Consider the following 19,244-nt stretch of genomic DNA (forward strand, 5'->3'; position numbering starts at 1 on the left):
ATTCATGCTAACCCCTGCCCAAAAGGGCTCTGCTTTGGGAACTCTCAAGAGTCATCCCTCTGCTCGGTCTGCTTTTTTGCGACTGCCAGACCAACTCTCTCTCTTCAAGTCCCCTATTGTACATAGATGTTCGAGGCATGTGGGCTGCTGAATTCATATCTGTGCATAGATCGCCGCCTAGTGTTGGGTCCGGATGATTGCACATTGTTGTCCTGGAAGAGTCTTCGAAGTATCACGAGATAGGTGGCTCCTCCCCTGGACTACAGTGCGCATGGGCATCGCCTCCATCCCCAGATTGTTTTTTTCCGCCATTGGGTTCGGATGTGTGTCGGTTCCCTCTGTCGGAACCGATAGTTGTTAACTCTTTTAACTCAAGACCAAAAGGTCTTTAGGCTTGGCGCCGGTATCGTTTTCGTTCGGGTTTACTGTTTCTTCAGCTCCGAACTCTTGCTGCCCTTCCGCGTGCTGTCGGCGCGGACGGGCCTACACGACGCTCAAGACATGGAACGGACTCTGTTTAAACGGTGCTCGGTGTGCAACTCGAAATACTCGCACCTCGACGTGCACCCAGTGTGCAACACTTGTCTGTCGCCGGACCACGACGAGGCCAGGTGTATGGCCTGCTCGAAGTTCCGGTGCAAGAAGACCCTGAAGATTCGTCGGGCTGCGAGACTCCAGGCCAAATTGTCTGCGCCCCCGCCGGACGACATCTTCGAAGAAGACGTCGGAAGCGACAATGTCCAACAGGTTTCGGACTCTAGCCCTGCGTCCGAGGGGGAGGCCTACGACGCAGGAGACGAGGAGTTTGACGAAGCCGGCGACGAGGTAGGGGACGACGATGCGGCCATTGCCACCGTGGGGGATAGCTCGGAGGAAGAGCATCCCCGGACTGACTCAGGGGTCGACCCCCTTCCTGCGGCCCAGGTCGAGGGATCGCCTTCGGGCCTTACCCAAGACCATGTTATTAGTCCAGCAGCCCCGCCTACGGGCCCGGCCACGGACATTTTGGAGGTGCCAGTCACATTGCCAAAAACGAAAGTGAAGCCTTCGGGTTCAACATCTTCGGTCTCGAAACCGAAAGTGAAAGCAGTGTTGAAGGCTCTGGAGGCGTCAAAAACAAAGAAATTCAAAATGGCCGACATGGACAGTCCCGCCAAGATGGCCGACCCAAAGGCCTCAGGGTCGTTGCCGAAGGCGAAGTCGTCCGACGCGGCTGCGTCGGCGCCGAAGAAAGTCGCGGTCGATGACCCGAAGAAGGCTTCAAAGAAGCGTCAAGGCGATCCCAAGGCTCTGGCTTCCCCGGCTCCGGCCGTCGGAGCCAAGGACAGTAACGCATCGACTCCGAAGACGGTGCCTCTCGCCGACACCACTCCCAAGCCAGTGAAGTCACGGGAGGCGGTCGCACCCTCTCCTGCCCTTTCGAAGAAGGTCGAAGAGTCCCTGCAGCGGATTCGGAAGGTCGCGGAGCTTCCCGACCCTGAAGCTGGGGTGTCGAAGCCCGCACAGAAGCCGTCGAAGGTACAAGCGCCTATCCGCTTCACCCTGCCGCCGAAGTTGACGCCGAAGGCCTTCGCTTCGAAGCAGGTGGCTGGGGTGCCCTCGAAGGAGGTGTCGACGCCCAAAGCGTCTCCAGTGGTGGCTAAGCCTCGGCTCCAGCCACTCGCGGAGGAAGAACGTCGTGAAGTCATCATCGACGCCAATACCGGCAAACTGTCCCTCCTCAAGAGGAAAATCACCACGGAGCCGGTGTTGGAACACTTTCGCATTCCTCTCAAGAATAAGAAGGACTCTGCGAGTACTTTAGCACCTTTGGCACCGGCGTCTCCGAGTGACCTGCCGCGTTCCCCGACTCACTCCAACGCGGGGGATGGCGACGAGGAGGAGATCGAGTACAACTATCCGGCGTACTCGGATCCGGAGGAGGAACATGAACCTTGGTCTGCCGGAGGCGACCCTGACGACCCGCAGTCGGGTCAGGAACCGCAGCTCTTTGCGGCGAAGACTTCGCCAACGGAGGACTCTGCTGCCTTCAACGCGTTGATCGAGAGAGCTGCGGCTAACCACGATGTCGAGCTGCACTCCGATCCTGTGGATGTGGACTTCTTATTCGACACTTTCTCTGTGGCCGAAAAGTCAATCAAAACTTTGCCAATGCTCAAGGGAGTGCTCAAGCACACGCAGGAGGTCTTCAAGGAGCCCACTCGAGCACGTGTCATCAATCCACGCATTGATAAAAAATATAAGGCAGCGCCCTCGGATCCAACATATATCAAGGGACACTTGCCACTGGACTCTTTGGTTGTGTCCAACGCTCGCAAGAGGGCGAACTCGCAGACGACTGGTGACGCTCCTCCCCCAGACAAAGAGTCAAAAATCTTTGAGGCCTCGGGGAAACGGATTGCTGCACAGGCAGCTAACATTTGGCGCATCTCAAACACTCAGGCCCTACTTGCACGCTACGATAGGGCTCATTATGACACCCTAGAGGCTCTGCTGCAGCACTTGCCTGACCAATACAAGGAGGCAGGGGAAATGTTAATTCAAGAGGGAAAGCTCATCACAAACGCTTCCATCAAATGTGCGCTAGATGTGGCTGATACAGCCTCCAGGGCAATCAACACTAGTGTGTTGCTCAGAAGACATGCATGGCTTAGGATTTCAGGGTTTAAGCCTGATATACAAACAACCATCCTGAACCAAACGGTAAATCCTGACCATTTGTTTGGCCCTGAGGTGGATGCGACGCTTGAGAAAATGAAAAAAGATACAGACACTGCTAAGTCTATGGGGGCCCTCCAATCTCAGCAGTTTCGGGGCGGTTCCTTTCGCCGCTCCAATACCAGAGGCACCTCAAGGGGTCAGGCATCCCAATCCACCCAGTACTACAAGGGCAATACCCAAACCTCATACACCAACAAGGGTAGAGGTGGCTACAGAGGCAACAACATCAAAGGCAGGGGACGTGGAAACAACAGCTCCAGGTCCACCGCCGCCAACAAGCAGTGACGCCTTGTCACTGCCCCCCGGCCACACAACACCGGTCGGGGGGAGACTCCAGCAGTTCCTGCCCGCGTGGAAAGCCATCACCACGGACAGGTGGGTCAGGTCTCTTATCCAGTACGGTTACTGTCTAGAACTTACCTCCACTCCACCGAACATACCCCCAAGAAGCCGTCCTATGTCCGGCGAGCACTTGCTCTTGTTGCAGCAGGAAGTTCAGGTCATGCTGCAAAAAGGGGCAATAGAGCTCGTCCCACTGCAGGAAAGGGGTACAGGGGTTTACTCTCTGTACTTTCTAATCCCCAAAAAAGACGGTTCCCTGCGGCCCATCCTGGACCTCAGGCCCCTCAACTGGTACATTCTCTCGGAGCATTTCCATATGCTCACGTTACAGCAGGTACTCCCTCTGCTTCAACAGGGGGACTTCCTGGCTACGTTGGATCTAAAAGACGCATACTTTCATATCCCCCTGCATCCTTCCCACAGGAAGTATCTCAGATTCACGATCCAAGACCAGCACTACCAGTTCAGGGTTCTGCCGTTCGGGGTCACCACAGCGCCAAGGGTCTTTACGAAGTGCCTGGCGACTGTGGCGGCGCATCTGCGGCGCCAGAACGTCCACGTCTACCCCTACCTGGACGACTGGCTCATTCAAGCAAAGACAGAACAACAGTGCGCCGACCACGTGTCCCGCACCATTCATCTCCTGCACGATCTGGGATTCTCTCTGAACTACCCAAAATCCCATCTCCAGCCCGCCCATGTACGACAGTATCTGGGCGCGACAATAAACACTCTGGTAGCCACTGCGCAGCCAACTTCAGTGAGAATCGCCAGTATCCAAACGCTGATCCAACGATTTAGACCTCAACACTCGCTTCCAGCGAAGGTGTTCATGCAGTTGATAGGCATGATGGCCTCCTGCATCTCCATTGTCCCGCACGCGAGACTACATATGCGTCCGCTGCAGGAGTGCCTGGCACGTCAGTGGACTCAGGCTCATGGGCAACTGACAGACCTAGTGTTGGTGAGCGGTCGGGCATACAACTCTCTGCATTGGTGGAATCCACAAAACCTTTGCAAGGGCCGACCTTTCCAAGAGCCTGTGCCACAGATTATCCTGACGACGGACGCTTCTCTCCAGGGATGGGGAGCGCATGTACTCCACTACACAGTGCAGGGACTATGGACACTACAGCAAAGGAAGATGCACATCAATGTGTTGGAACTGATGGCAATCTTCCTGGCCTTAAAGGCGTTCAAAGTACATCTGTGCAACAAGGTCGTGTTGATCCGGACGGACAACATGACAGCCATGTACTACATTCAGAAGCAGGGAGGCACACACTCTCCGCAGCTGTCTCATCTGGCTCAGAGCATGTGGAAGTGGGCCATTCAGAGGAACATCTTCCTCATGGCGGAGCATCTCCCGGGCAAGGACAACCAGATGGCGGACCTGCTCAGCAGGCACAGTCATCAAATGCACGAGTGGGAGATACATCCATCAGTACTCCAACCGTACTTCCAAAGGTGGGGTCATCCAGAGATAGACCTGTTCGCCACAAAGGAGAACGCAAAATGCCAAAGCTTCGCCGCCAGGTTCCCACACCCGCAATCACAGGGCAATGCGATGTGGATGAACTGGTCAGGCAGATTTGCGTACGTTTTTCCCCCAGCACCTCTGATACCGCTGGTGGCACGCAAGCTCAGGCAGCACTCGATGACTCTCATCCTGGTTGCTCCAACGTGGGCTCGCCAACCATGGTACACCACGTTTCTGGAACTCTCCGTGGTACCGCATCAAAGGCTTCATCTCACTCCCAGCCTTCTGACGCAGAGCCATGGCGACATTCAGCACCCAGATCCGCAACAGCTCAACCTGGCGATCTGGCTCCTGAAGTCCTAGAGTTTGGCTACCTCAATCTTCCTCCCGATTGCATGAACATAATTCGGGAGGCAAGAAAGCCCACTACTAGAGCTTGTTATGCGGCTAAATGGAAGAGATTTGTCATTTACTGTGTTAACCACAATATTGACCCGCTAGATGCTTCAATCCAAAACATCATTTCCTACCTGTTCCACCTGTATCAATGCAATTTGGCGTACTCTTCCATCCGCATTCACCTGTCTGCTATGGCAGCATACCTCCAGAACAGGCAACACCTGTCACTTTTTAAGGTCCCTGCTATCAAGGCTTTTCTGGAAGGACTCAAGAGAGTCATTCCGCCAAGGACCCCACCAGCTCCGGAATGGAACCTCAATGTGGTTCTTACAAGACTGATGGGTCCTCCCTTCGAGCCACTGCACTCTTGTGAGCTTCAATTTCTGACTTGGAAGGTTGCTTTCTTAGTAGCAATTACATCGCTACGGAGGGTTAGCGAGTTGCAGGCGCTCACCATCCAGGAACCTTTCTTCCAAGTGCATGCTAACAGGGTTGTGCTCCGCACTAACCCTAAATTCTTACCCAAGGTTGTGTCTCAATTCCATATGAACCAGACAATTGAGTTGCCGGTGTTTTTCCAAAACCCAGAGACACTGGCAGAGCGGATGCTCCACACCCTTGACGTTAAAAGAGCCTTGATGTACTATGTGGACAGGACAAAGGATCTTCGCAAAACCAAGCAGCTTTTCGTTGCTTTTGCCTCACACCACAAGGGAAACGCTATCTCCAAAGCTGGGATCGCAAGGTGGATCGTGAAATGCATTCAGATCTGTTACGCTAAGGCTAAACGCACTCTCACAATTCCACCAAGAGCCCACTCCACCAGAAAGTTGGGGGCCTCTATGGCTTTCCTAGGTAACATTCCCTTAGAAGATATTTGTAGAGCAGCCACATGGTCTACCACACATACTTTCACTAAACATTACTGTGTAGACGTGCACTCCAAACAGCAGGCAGCTGTTGGTTAGGCTGTTCTCAAGACACTTTTTCAGACTGCTGCAGCTGGCACGGGCGGCCGCCGCTAATGGGGGGACTGCTATGTATTCTATGCACAGATATGAATTCAGCAGCCCACATGCCTCGAACTGCAAATGCTACTTACCAGTATGCATCTGTTCTTGGCATGTAGGGCTGCTGACATTCATATCGCCCACCCTCCTCCCCGGCGCCTGTAGCAGCTGCAGTCTTCATATCTACATATATGCTCATAGCATGGTCATCACTCACATACTTCACTCCATCTCTGCCAATGGCTAAAAACAATCTGGGGATGGAGGCGATGCCCATGCGCACTGTAGTCCAGGGGAGGAGCCACCTATCTCGTGATACTTCGAAGACTCTTCCAGGACAACAATGTGCAATCATCCGGACCCAACACTAGGCGGCGATCTATGCACAGATATGAATGTCAGCAGCCCTACATGCCAAGAACAGATGCATACTGGTAAGTAGCATTTGCATTCTAGAAGGGCTGGCTCGCTTGTTTCTACCGAACCCCTTTGTTATGCCACAGTGGGACCTTAATTTGGTCCTCACCTAACTGATGTGTTCTCCATTTGAGCCTCTACATAATTGTCCCCTCCTGTTGTTGACCATCAAAACAGCCTTCTTAGTGCCCATTACATAGGCCGGGTGGATGAGTGAGTTGCAGGCATTATCTTTCTTACCGCCCTATCTAATGTCCTTTCCGGACAAAGTGGTGCTTTTCACCCGGGCTTCTTTTTTGCCAAACGTTTTGACCCCATTTCATCTGGGTCATTCCATCACATTGCCTACCTTCTTTGCTCCCTCTAAGGAAGAGTAGTGTCTCCACCAGCTGGACCCAAAAAGAGCGTTGTCGTTCTACCTTGACCGCACAAAAGAGTTCCAGGTGGTCGACCAACTCTTTGTGGGGTACGCAGCAGCAAAGAAAGGGAGGGCAGTGCAGAAAAGGACCATTTCTCGCGGGGTCGTTTTTTGCATTAAGATCTGCTATGCTGGTGCAAAAAAGCAGCCCCCGAGGAGTTAAGGGACCATTCCACCAGTGGAAAGGCTGATACTATGGCCTTGGCTCGGGTGTACCAGTCCAAGACATCTGTTTGGCGGCAGCGGGGGCATCATTTCACACGTTTGCAAAACACTATTGCCTGGATGGTCAGGTCTGCAGAGACGGGTACTTTGCCTGCTCGGTCCTGAAGGACTTTCTAGTTTACAAATTGGTCCGCAGCCCACCACCGGGATAGTATGGCTTGGGTATCTAATTCAAAAGTAAGGAATCTGCAGCTAGACATCTCTATCAGGTGAACAAGTTATTTACCTTCAGCAACGCATTATCTGGTAGAGACTCTATCTAGCTATAGATTCCTTACAGCCCCACCCATGCCTCCCCGCTTTGCAGACTAATATTGTAGGGCTAGGTTTACTCCCCCTTTCAGGGGCCTAGTTTTACACACAATTGCGTCAGTTACTTTGTGGCTCTGCGCTTCTCGCTTTATCTGGTAGAGACATAATCTAGACGCAGATTTCTTACCGGCCCACCCGTCGTCCTCTCAATGCGGGCAGGTGTTTAGGGTCAGGGCTGATCCCTTTCAGGGCCCTAGTTGTTCAAAACACACCAATGGCAGTGCATTTCATGGCTCCATGCTTCTGAAATGGAAAGTAACTGACATCAGCGCGTCGAGGTGGTGCCTGCATAGGTGATGCGGACCTCACAATGCCGCAGACGACGCCACGCGTAGCTGACTGACGCCACCTACTGGTGCACAGAGGTATTGCTTGAAGAAAAATCTTCTGGTTCCAGTCTAACGAAAGGAATCTGAGGCTAGATCAAGCCTCTACCATATGAGACGTTACTGATGGTAAGTAACCTGTCCATCAAGTTGGGACTGGCAGTTCAATATTTATTTGGAATAGGGAGATAAAGTGTTTAAAAATGTACAGTTCATTATTAAGCTTTTTAGTCTACGCTTTGTTGGCGGTTTTTCAAGACTGGCTGAAGTTAGTTTTGTTACATTTGGCCGTCACTTGGATCTTATGTGGAATTGGTGCCTTAAAATGTGTTGGTCTTTTTAAAGAGTTATTTCAGATAGTCAAAGCCCTGTCAAATCAGTTTATATGGTGCCTTCTATGCCCTTCTACTCTGATAGTTGTAATAAACGGATGGATTTCTTTTTCGACAAAGTAGCTAACATCTGTACCTCATTTGATGCCACGGTGGAATAAGAGCTTTCTTCCACAGTTGTGGAAGAACTAGATGTGGTAGAAGGTACAGTTGTTGGTCCCATCCTGGAGTGCTTAACTTTAATTGACCCTCAAAGTTTTAAGCCATTTTTGAATATAATCAAATCAGGGTCACCATCTGACCCTGCTCTTTTGCGAATACTTACGCTTGGCCACGATTCACTCTCTCCTATTTGGATACATCTTTTAAACACGTCCATGATCCAGGCTTTGGTAGCCACCTCTTGGGAAACTGCTATGGTTGTGCCACTATTAAAAACGAAAAAACCTACAAAGCTGTTATTAATTCAAAAGTTTTTTTTTTAATGGAAGTCCACAACTTTCTCAATGGTTCGCAATTTGGCTTCGGACCTGGCCATCACACTGAGTCAGCTTTGCTTTGCTAGGAATCGCATCTTAGAACAACAGTTTACTCTGGAGGCACAGCTGCGCTGATTCTTCTGGACGTCTGACACCATGTACCTTGCCATCCGTCACCACTAGCTGGCCGACTACGGTATCATGGACCTTGCCCTTCAGTCGGACTGGCCAGAGGTTTTAGGGCCGGTCCTCACCCCTAAGCAGGTTGTAAAAGATCTTGGCTTCTACTTGCCCAGCAGCCTCTGGATGGATTCCCAGATCAACAAAGGTGTCTGGCACTTGTTTTGAGCTCCGTGAATGCCTGTGTAAAATTTTGGGCTTCTCCCTGCTTCTGCTCAAAGAATAGTGATGCACGCTTTAGTAACTTTGCATCTGTACTATGGAAACTTGTTATATTTGGGAATTTCGAAGTCACTTTTGAATAGACTGCAGAACGCCGTCGCCGGACTTCTTTGCCATGTTCCTTGTTATGTTTATTTTTTCCCATCTGCATGAGCGTCACTGGCTGACCATTGAGAAACGGATCAACCTCAAAGCAGTGTTCTATGTAGAAGGCTACGGCTCAGAAGGTGCATTATTACATAAACAGTCTGGTCACCTGTGCGTCCCTAAGTGTGTGTTACACTCTTTCAGCTTGGGCTTCAAGGCTATCCCTCGGATGAAATTGGCCAGGTAGGGAGGCAGTTCTTTCAAATAATTAGATCCCAAGCTCTCCAATTCACTTCCCCTCGAAGTCGGAACTGCTGCCTCTCTGAGATCTTTCATAAGAAGGTGAAGACTTGGCTCTTTTACCCAATTGTGGGTGCCCTCTGTAACCTTTCCGTGTTAGTGCTGAAAAGCCCTCTGGGCAGCCATGCACTATATAACGCAATGGCGTTTTTTTCATATGTATTATTTAAATTAAAGGTATTTGATCAAAACCAGAATGCAATAAGTTAAATTTGTGCACAGACATAAAATCACATTGCAGAGGCCTCCTGACTATCAGCATAGTTGTTTCTTTGATAACATGATATCGGTGAGGCATTACATTGTTTTTCTAATGTCCGATTTGCTGTACTGTAGTAATATCATGGGATTTGATATGTGCCTCTAGCAATAAATGTATGAGCGTTGTCGGGATACATTTACTTTCATTTACCTGGTGTAAATATTTGTGTTAGTGTGTCATAGAATTAAAAAATAATATTATGCTTTATGATTGTAATTTTTTCAAAGTGGAAAAACTTTGTCACTCTTTGACAATAATCATAGGTTATGGGTATCATCATGGCTGACACTTTCACAATGCAATATGTCGTGAAGAAACACTGCATTTAACAAGGCCCATCAGATAAATATATCTTTTGAGTAATCCTAGTGTATGTGAAGGTTAAGGCAACTGCGAATAGTGTTTGCAAATAGCCTTAAAATGCAAAAGCATTTTATTTTTTTTAATAAGAAAGCAAATTCGCAGCACATAAAGAGATACCAGTGGTACAAAAATGTCAAGAAACTCATAAAGCAAACATCGTTATGGTGAATTTACAAAGGCAGATCCATTGGAAAATGTGCTGTAACTATATAATAAAATAGAATCAGCTTTGCAGAACACATAAGATGACACAATCAAAAGCATCAATTAAAGTACAGATTTTTTTGGGGGATGCCAGTGATTGAATTGCATGTGATGTAGTTAGGCCTGGGTGTGAAATTCCGCTTGTGGAGTTTGCAGAGTTTTTCTCGCTCTGCGTAGTGCCCGGAGTTCCGAAAAACTCTGCTCCGCGGAGCAGAGTTTTTTCCTCGCTCGCCAACATAAAGTTGGCGAGCGAGGAAAATCTTACTCCAGACCACCTCCCGCCGCGATTTCTCAACACAGGCGGTTGTAGATACCCACTACTGCTCACGCTGAGAAACTTTCTGTTTGCATTGAAGAAGCTGCTGCTCTAGTAGAACATTAACTCGAGCGACAGAAAGAATCAGCACCCTCTTGCACTGCTCATGCTGCAGTTCGAGCTGATTTTACAGCACAAGACAAACACCTGGTGCTAAAACTCTGCATGAACAGCGCGACCTAATACACTCCGCTGCTTGTGGAACTTCGCGTAGTGCTGCAGAGAATTTTAGTGACTTCGCGGAACTCTGCGAACTCCACCTAGGCCTGGATTTTCATGTTAGGTGCCCATTTTTGAATGAATTGAATTAGTTTGAGAATAAACATTGAAATGCAGCCACGAAGTGTGCACACTCACACAGTGGGATGCCCCCAATTTAAATGTGTTTCTTCAAAATAAAGATAATTTTTCAAAAATAGCTGCCATGCATGCAAACACTTGAGTGCCCTCTTGGAATAGTTAAAAGACCATTTTTCGTAGTCTGCATGTCCATACAATGGTTTTCACAGTGCAAGGGTGTTAGAGAGACAAGTGGGCTTTGTGGGGAACAATTTTTAATAAAGCAGGCGTTGGTGGAAGCAGGAGAAGGAGGAAATTTGAGATAAATTAGTTGTTCATATGAACAACAGTACAAGATCTAACGTCAGCAGTAGAACGATACATACCATTCCAGTCAAAACATGATGATACCATAATGTTCTTCAGGTGGAACAAACACAAGAATAGGGAGAAAAGACATTGAAGTCGAGCAGTAACAACACAAGAAAACTATCCCTCATGAGTAATGCCTTGACCTAAAGACCACTCTATGTATTGTATGGTTCACAATAGGTCTTCTAGAGCAAACTGCTAATGCTACTGTAGGCGAGATTAAAAAATGTCCTTCAAAAAAGTGCACAGAGGAACGGGTAGGATAGATTGATTTAAAATTTCAGGCAACTTTTGATGTGGAAGGTGCATAAGGTTCAATCTTTGAAAAAAACAGTTGCTCATTCTCCTTGTTTTGATTCTAGGTTCACGTTGGTGGAAGCGTTGCTGCACTGGGCGGTAAGATGTACGTCTCCGGCGGCTACGATAATACATTCGAACTGTCAGATGTGGTAGAGGCATTCGATCCTGACACTCGGACTTGGGATATTGTGGGCCGGCTCCCACAGCCTAGCTTCTGGCACGGCAGTGTCAGCATATTCCGTCAGTTCATGCCTCTTGCCCCATGCGGCTTTGGTGGCGTCACTCTGGACAATGTCAACAACGAGAGGAACTCAATCCAGCTAAGCCACCATCATCAGAACTTTCGGAATCAGAACCTCAATGAACTGCGATGAAAAACAAATCACTTGATTGAGAGGGTTGGGCAAGATAAGCAGAGGACATACGTTTATGAATTTTTCGAGGTGTATGGCTGACGAGATGGTCAATTTAAGGGACAGAAATGTATAAAACAAGACAGTCGACAGATCGGACAAACCAGTTCTGATCTGTCAGCAGTGCTGCCCGGATGAAATATGTTTTTTTTTAATTTTATTTATTTAAAGAGTTGACACTAATTTTACCTTTCTTTTCTTTTTTTGTGGTTTTGCAGAGCCCCAGGGTCACCTCCCTGCATCTTTTTTGCTGGACATTCATTTCAGGCTATTTCGTGGTAATCTCAGAACACTGTAGCATGAAAGCTATGGGTTTGCGTACCTTGTTTTTAGCAGTTTGCGTGCTGTTCGAAACTGAACCATGTTAGCCCAGAATTATAATACGTCCAGGGGACTCTAGCTAAATGTGAAAGAGTGATCGACTTTTGAAGTACAGGTCTCCAGGAAGTTTAGAACATCGAAACTAAAACCAAATTAAGGGGAGATTAGCATATCCAAGTGGGGGAATAGCCTAGTGGATCACAACAAATGTGTGTGCTTTAGAAAATCTATTAATAATTTTGCTTATCTGGTCAAGAAATAATGACTTTGACTAACCTGGCTTACATACCTTTTTTGCAAAGATCGATTGAAAAATTGTACTTGTTATATGAAGATGGTATTTCTGTAATTTCCCATGAGATATATTCCCGGGCTCCTCATGTGCCCTGTTGTACTGCACAACATATCTACCCACTGCCATGTTCTGCATTGCTGGTGTGCTGCATCTGACTACATAACTGCACATATCTTTCCTTTCAGAGCGAGAATTTGATTGCATCATAACAGATATTATTCCAGCAATACGCACTTGACTGCAGCATGACAGTCTAATTACTGCCATATCCTGCACTTCCTCGCATAATCGCTGGTGGCGTTTACGTAACTGACATTTTTTTCTGTACACCCTCGCAATGTTCAACACTGCTGCATCATTTCTCTGTCACTGCAGATTTCGCCACGGTCCTGTCCCATACTTACAAGCAGCACTAAATGCTCTCCTAACTTCTAAATCTGTGCATCAGTGCAGGTGTCGGCTACATTGCCTGCCTGCATTGCACTCGTTATGTCTTTGTCAGGGTGATGTCATTCCAGAAATAAGTCTGTTCTGATCTTCCTTACATCACGGCAATTTTATTTTATGTATCCTGGACATTCCTACATCACCACAGATTGTATTGCTGTAATAGGCTGTACTTGCTCCCAACACTACAAATGATATTGCCACTGCATTGTATACAAGTCCACATCACCTATGCATTTTGCACAAGCCCGCATTAGCACAGACTTTGTTGATGTATCCTGTGCTGCTGCTATCGCTTTTGTGGACCTTACATTAAGTGCTGATGTCATCCCTGTTTTATACAATGTTTATCTTCACTAATTGTGCCATTACATTTACCTGTCAGCAGTTATGTTTCATTATCTCTTCTTTTAAAAAATGCTTACAGTTGTTCCATGCACAGTGGAACAGCCTTTTCCATGTTGAGTAAGCGAGAGGGAGGGGATTGCCAGATACTGGGGGTCCTGCCCTCATTTTATTAGTAGTCTTTTGAAAGGAGGTGATGATATCCTTATCTCAAAATCGCCTGCCAAAGTTTAGGTTTCAGATTGCTCACTTTCTGCGCCATTTAACTAAATCATATGGTTATTCGAACCCCAAAGCCATCAGTGTATGATTTGAAACAAAGCATTTATTTTCTCTTTAAGATTTTCATTAGTGAGGTAAACTCAAGTTGCATTGCATCACACATGGAGGCAGCAGGCAGGCATTGAATCTCCAGAACTGTTTACAGAAAGGTGCTTTGTAAATAAATATAAACTATAAGAGTCTTCTGTGAACACTGCCTTTTATTTTGTGGAGTCCTTAGACCACTAATTTAAAGTTTGACCTTGTCTCAGGAGCAAGAGCGTTTTCGAACTCGCTGTGGATGGGTGTTACATGTCTGTTCTCACTTTGGAGACCATAAGAGTGTTTTACATTTGGAGTCAATATCTGAACATTTGTAATGATCCCTGGGAAATTTGACGATAGCTTCTTAGCTATCAAGTCATATTGCAGAGAATGTTCGTCAGGCTCGTTTTCTGAAATTTGTTTGTGTGTAAGAAAACAGCCTTTGTAGATGCTGACCAACATGCTGGAGAAGAGGCAGTCCTTTAATTGCCTAGTTCTCGTGGGCTTTAAAAAAAGGCCTTTTAGGGTACTTCTATTTCTCCCTGTCCGCCCTACCAAGACCCAGTCTAGGAGTAGCTTGGTGAGATATTAGTTTTCATATCAGTCGCTATCTCACCCACTGCTTTATTCTGTTGCAGTCCTACTTTTGGCTGGCCATACTCTATATTCTAGCCAGCGAGCTCATCTCCATTAGTTAAACCCAACCGCTTGATGATGGTTGTTTGGCAATCAGGATGCTCTAGCATTTGGACTTTACCCGCCACCAGAATAAGCAGTGCTGTTTAGAAGCTGTAGGAGAGCATCAAATGACACTCTGGTTGTGGTGTTAAAATGCAACGCAGCATTCCCTTAATTACACGCCTAGAACATTCCATTCCTGCAACTGCTCTGCAGTCGCAGTTCTTACTCAGTTGTATATGTAGAGCCCAGACATTTCCTTGGTCCAGGACAAAAATAGACTAGCAGACATTATACAGCAACTTGACCCGTGAATGAGCTGTCAGTCGCATGAATGCCTTTTTTCCAAAATAACTCATTATAATTGGAAATCGTGACAACTCTTATAGCAATGTTAAACAAAAATTAGATCCTGTTAATGGGATGGGACAACATAGGAAATATTTCTGATTAGCACCAATAATTGGTATTGACAGAAATGTAGTGAGCACCGGTGAGATGAGAAATGCACAGAAAAAATCACTGTCTTAGATCCATTTCCATTAACCATTTCATGGACAACCTAAAGGACCTGAAGGGGTGCTTTCTTGGAAGGTCTTCAAAGGGGAAAGTAGGAGTCAGGCCTAATGATTAATCTTTGGTTGCAGATGGTGGACACCAGCACTCGCATATGAGGACCAGTTTTAATTTTTCATTATCCTTTTTTGAACCCAAGCAAAAGATACCTAGGCAAAAAAAAGGAAGGAGGAAGAGAAAGTGACAAAGGGAGATAGCGGGGTTGGAAAAAGAACCTGCAAGTGTGAGTTAAAGAGACAGGAAGTGCAGGGTGGTGACAAAAGAGACATGATGTGGAATTAAGACTTGGGATTCGGTAGCACCCGCACGAGGCTTCTTGAAAGAGCTTTGTGCTCTGTCTTTGTTTTTAGAATATAAATTAGGCACTGCCCACATTTATGTTTTTTAATCGCTACCAACAAATGCAGTGGATTAATATGATCACACCACTTTGAGGCCAGCACAGTGAGCTCAAGTGTCCTTTCTCACTAGTGGCACTGAGTACAAATGTTAGCATTACTTGAAAGACAATAAAGCTTCAAGCAAATATAGCTTTCAAAACAACTTCCTTGTCAGCTAGGCATTGTTTTAAAAGTACAGCAGCCATTGCATTGCATCCTTTTTTATTATAATTAAGTTATACGTAGCATAACTCATGACCTTTGAAAGATCCCCATCCAGGAAGTCTTCTAATTTTAGTCATCTTTGTGTGCAAAAAAATAAATTATTTTCTGTTTTCACCATCAAAAACCTTGTAGTCTGTAGCATTTCAGAGATGCTGTGAGGCTATGTCATTGTGCTCATGTCAAAGGGCCCCTCACTCATCAGCACTTCACAGTTTAAGACCGTGATGCACATCACTTAATGCAAAATGCAGCTGTTTTTTGGCTGGATTAACCTGGCATTGGAAGGGCAAATTTTGTGTTTCCTGTAATGATTGCAACACCTTTAGAACTTAGAGGCTCTTGTGGGTCCTGTTTAGTAATGTGCATCTTCATCACTGTAAACCTGTATTATGCTCAATGTAGTTAAATCTGAGGAAATAGTTACATATTTCAGAGTACTGTCATCTAATTACATATAAGAATCAAAAAGTTATACTTTATTTTTAAAATAGTTCTTTGTCACAATTATTCTAATTATTCTTCGACAGTGTTTCTGTTATCAAATATTCGTTAACGTAAAATGTTTCCTGGGGTTTGTATATTTTAGAGGTGGGAGAGGGAATGACTACAAGAAGAAATTGGATAAAAGGTCAAATTAGAATGTAGGGTCTGTGTCACAATATTGAGAGTGAAATATCAACCAGCAAATATATTGGGGCTATAGCTTTGACTACAAAAATATTGTTAAGATAAGTCTTGATTTAGTATTATTAATTCTGCAGTGGCAATATTTTGGAGTCAATGTGTTTGTCACAATATATTAATATAGGTCGATATTTCCATTGCAATATTGTATTAGAAAACTAAAATGAAATGTTTTTTGTGAGTGGACAATGTTAGTGTTAGTGAAAAAAAGTTTCCAAAGCAAAAAAGTATGGCATTTGAAACAATTGTGGGTACAAATTGACAACAGGGGGTACTGACCATGAAGGACATTTGCAAACAGCCCAGTGCCTTCTCAATTGTTAGGGCTTGGAAAATGTCTGCCATGGCGGGATAGTCTGTCTGTACCCTTGTCTTACTGATCTGTCCAAGGCCTGTTAGAAGTTTCCCACACTTCCTGGAGACCACCTAGCTTCTGGTGACAAAGGAGGATTAGGGGAATTTCTCCCAATAGTTGCACACAATTTCAAATATGGTGCCAAACCACGAGGAGGTAACTTTCCACTCTGAGCCTTGAGGATTCTGAGGCAAATGAGATTGACTCTTGCAGTGAATGATCTCCTTGAATGTATTACCATCATTGAACTATGTGCTCTTGTGAGCTCTTTACCTAATAAAGATTCTGTATGCTGTACAGGGATACACTTGACACTTAGCACATTTTTAATGCCCATGTCTTGAGGTATGTGTTTTATGTCGAGATGCTATTAAGGCTCAATCAGTGGATGTAAGTGTCTGTTCTCTAGGAAGAACATGTCTCTTCTTTGGTAGCATAATGCTCTTCTCAGTTTTCATACATTTCCTTACAAGTTAAATGTTTATCATATCTCTTAACATCTCTATTTATTGGGGTTAAATGTATCACCTCTGTAAACTAGTGTTGTGAGTTACATGTGTAGCCTCTTGGTTAAGATATTTATCCTCTTGGCTAACATTTTTATGTATGAACATCTTTGCCTCTTTATTCAGGCTCTCAAGACTTATGCTCTTTCAAGGGCTTGTAATTGTGCTGGGGTATATATTCAACTGTGTGTTAGCTCCATGTAATGTCTTTTGTTTTTGTACAATGAACTGGTTCTCCACACTAATTCGAGCAAGGTAATAATTCAGCTCGCCACTCATATATACCCATATTTCAAAGAGCTCTGAGGCCACATCCGGGTGAGTAGTAGTACCCAAATAAAATTCATGTTATCATGGTTATCCATGTGATAATGTGTTTCTACCTTTGATTTACTTGGTTAAGCTCTTGGATAACATCTTTTGTTTTGAGTAACATATCTTTATTTGTTTTGAGTAGCATGGGTAACGTCCGCTCAATTAACACATACTCCTGTGGGGTTGTATGTTTTTCCTTTTGGATAAAGGGGCTGTTTTCTCGGTTGACGTGTCTCCTGTTGGGTTATATGTCTGTCCTCTCTGATAACATGCCATTTGAGATAATACTTTTAACAACGGGAGGTTTTCATTAACAGCACATTCTGCATGTTGGGAAATTCGTCAGTATGTGATATTTCAACACCTCCAGCACTACAGTTTTGTGCCTTTAACAGAGTTTTACTATTATAGTCAGGCTAAACACCCTGCTTGATAAATGATTCTGCACACATTTATCTTGAGCCAAATTTGTAAAGTCCTGTCTCACCTTCATCAAGCTTGAGTCTTTGATTAACAAATGTGATGAAGGGAGAATGGAACATGACGCACGTCTTAGTCCATGGCAGGAGTCGGAGAGAGCAATGATTCTTTGACTGGAAATTAAATCTAAAGATAAGTGTTGATTAATTTACATGGAAGGATCGAATGATCCAGTGTGTTAAGCAGGAACACAATGTTCTTGAATGGTTGTCGATTGGTTTTACTATGTAGATTAAGCAACCTGTCAGAGCTGCTGCCAATGTATATAGAATATTTAACTTTTATCTGTAAAATTATGAAGAGAAAAAGTTTATTTGTTCAGTCTAGCCTAGGAAAATTAGGTGTGCTTTATGATGCAGTTTTAACTACTGAACTATTATTCATTATTTTGATATATCTTAAGACTTGTTTATTTCACGTTTGAATATTTATTCTGTTTATTTTCATTTTAGTACATTTGCCTTTGATGTTTGAAGCTTTCAAAACGTGCCCTCTAAAGGAAAGTTGTTCCTAATTTATAGGCATGCTTTATTTTACTACACAGTTTGCTGTTTTAACGTGTTACTTGAATTGTTTAATCTGAATAAAATGTATTAGAAAAACTGAGTCATTTCATATGTGCGGTGCAAGAAATTTTTGTGGAATTATGATTTTGATCTGCATTATAAAACAGGTTTTATCTTTTTTTTGTGGGAGACTTATACAATACGCAAATGAGTGCATTATCAGTTTTTTTCCCCCAGATAAGTTAGGATGGCAGTACAGGTCTTATGAAAGTTGTGCACCTGATCTGAACACTGTTTCGTTAGCTCCATTTTTGTATTTGTTTGAACTCTGAAAGTATTGTCAATTTTCCAATTTGTTTTCTACATTCACACTAGAAAATTGAGCATCATCTTACCTTTCATCTAGTAAAAAACACTGTCAAGGTTACCAATGGAGGAAAGAATAACATTTCAAAAGTGTTATGTCATACAATGCCTTATATCAAGGAAACCCACATCTGACCAAACTACAGATCATCTTGTGTGGACACTTAACATCTAGAAAATTGTAAACATCCCTTGCATTCAAACAATCCTTCACTAGCTCTGCAATCAAACTTTGGAATTCACTTCTCTCTCTAATAAGAATCCAGGCAAATCTCTTGCACTTAAGGAAATTCATGAAAATGCGTCCCTCCCACTTACATTTGAAAAAATATGACAAGTTATCCACTGCTGTCATTGTTATCTCCTAATCTGTCACTTCTCACAGTTTCTTAAATATTCAGTAAAATTCACTCTAATAAGTTTTTCATATTTTACTCTCTAACCTCAACTTTTTTTAGGTAAAGTGTGACAATGGATGCCCTGTACAGTTGTGCTATATTAAACTGTTAATGTTAATAACTAAATAAGAAGGTTTGATGTTGAGAATAGTGCTCTCCTCACTGAGCATAATGCGTCCAGACAATTGTTATGCTTTTCGGTATTTTATGTTTTAGAACATACCTTCACTAATTAAATTTTAGTTGATAAATCACACATTTGCCCCAGTATTGGAACTTTCATAGATTCCCATGCTTTGTAT

At 44.9% G+C, this 19,244-nt stretch overlaps 1 protein-coding gene across 2 annotated transcripts in view; it reads left to right on the plus strand.

The window, feature by feature from the left end:
- Nucleotides 1-18,278, plus strand: part of KLHL21 (kelch like family member 21) — a 207,593-nt gene extending 189,315 nt beyond the window's left edge. The window contains exon 5 of one of the 2 annotated variants that reach the window (XM_086922168.1): nt 11,409-13,629. In XM_086922168.1, the coding sequence (XP_086778294.1) occupies nt 11,409-11,720 (312 nt within the window). In that variant the 3' untranslated portion in view covers nt 11,721-13,629. Of the gene's footprint in view, nt 1-11,408 lie in introns of both variants that reach the window. The other variant, XM_086922166.1, reaches the window with a different exon arrangement.
- The last annotated feature ends 966 nt before the right edge of the window (nt 18,279-19,244 follow it).

Source organism: Lissotriton vulgaris, chromosome 5 (genome assembly GCF_964263255.1).
Source record: "Lissotriton vulgaris chromosome 5, aLisVul1.2, whole genome shotgun sequence".
Classification (NCBI taxonomy): Eukaryota; Metazoa; Chordata; class Amphibia; order Caudata; family Salamandridae; genus Lissotriton; species Lissotriton vulgaris.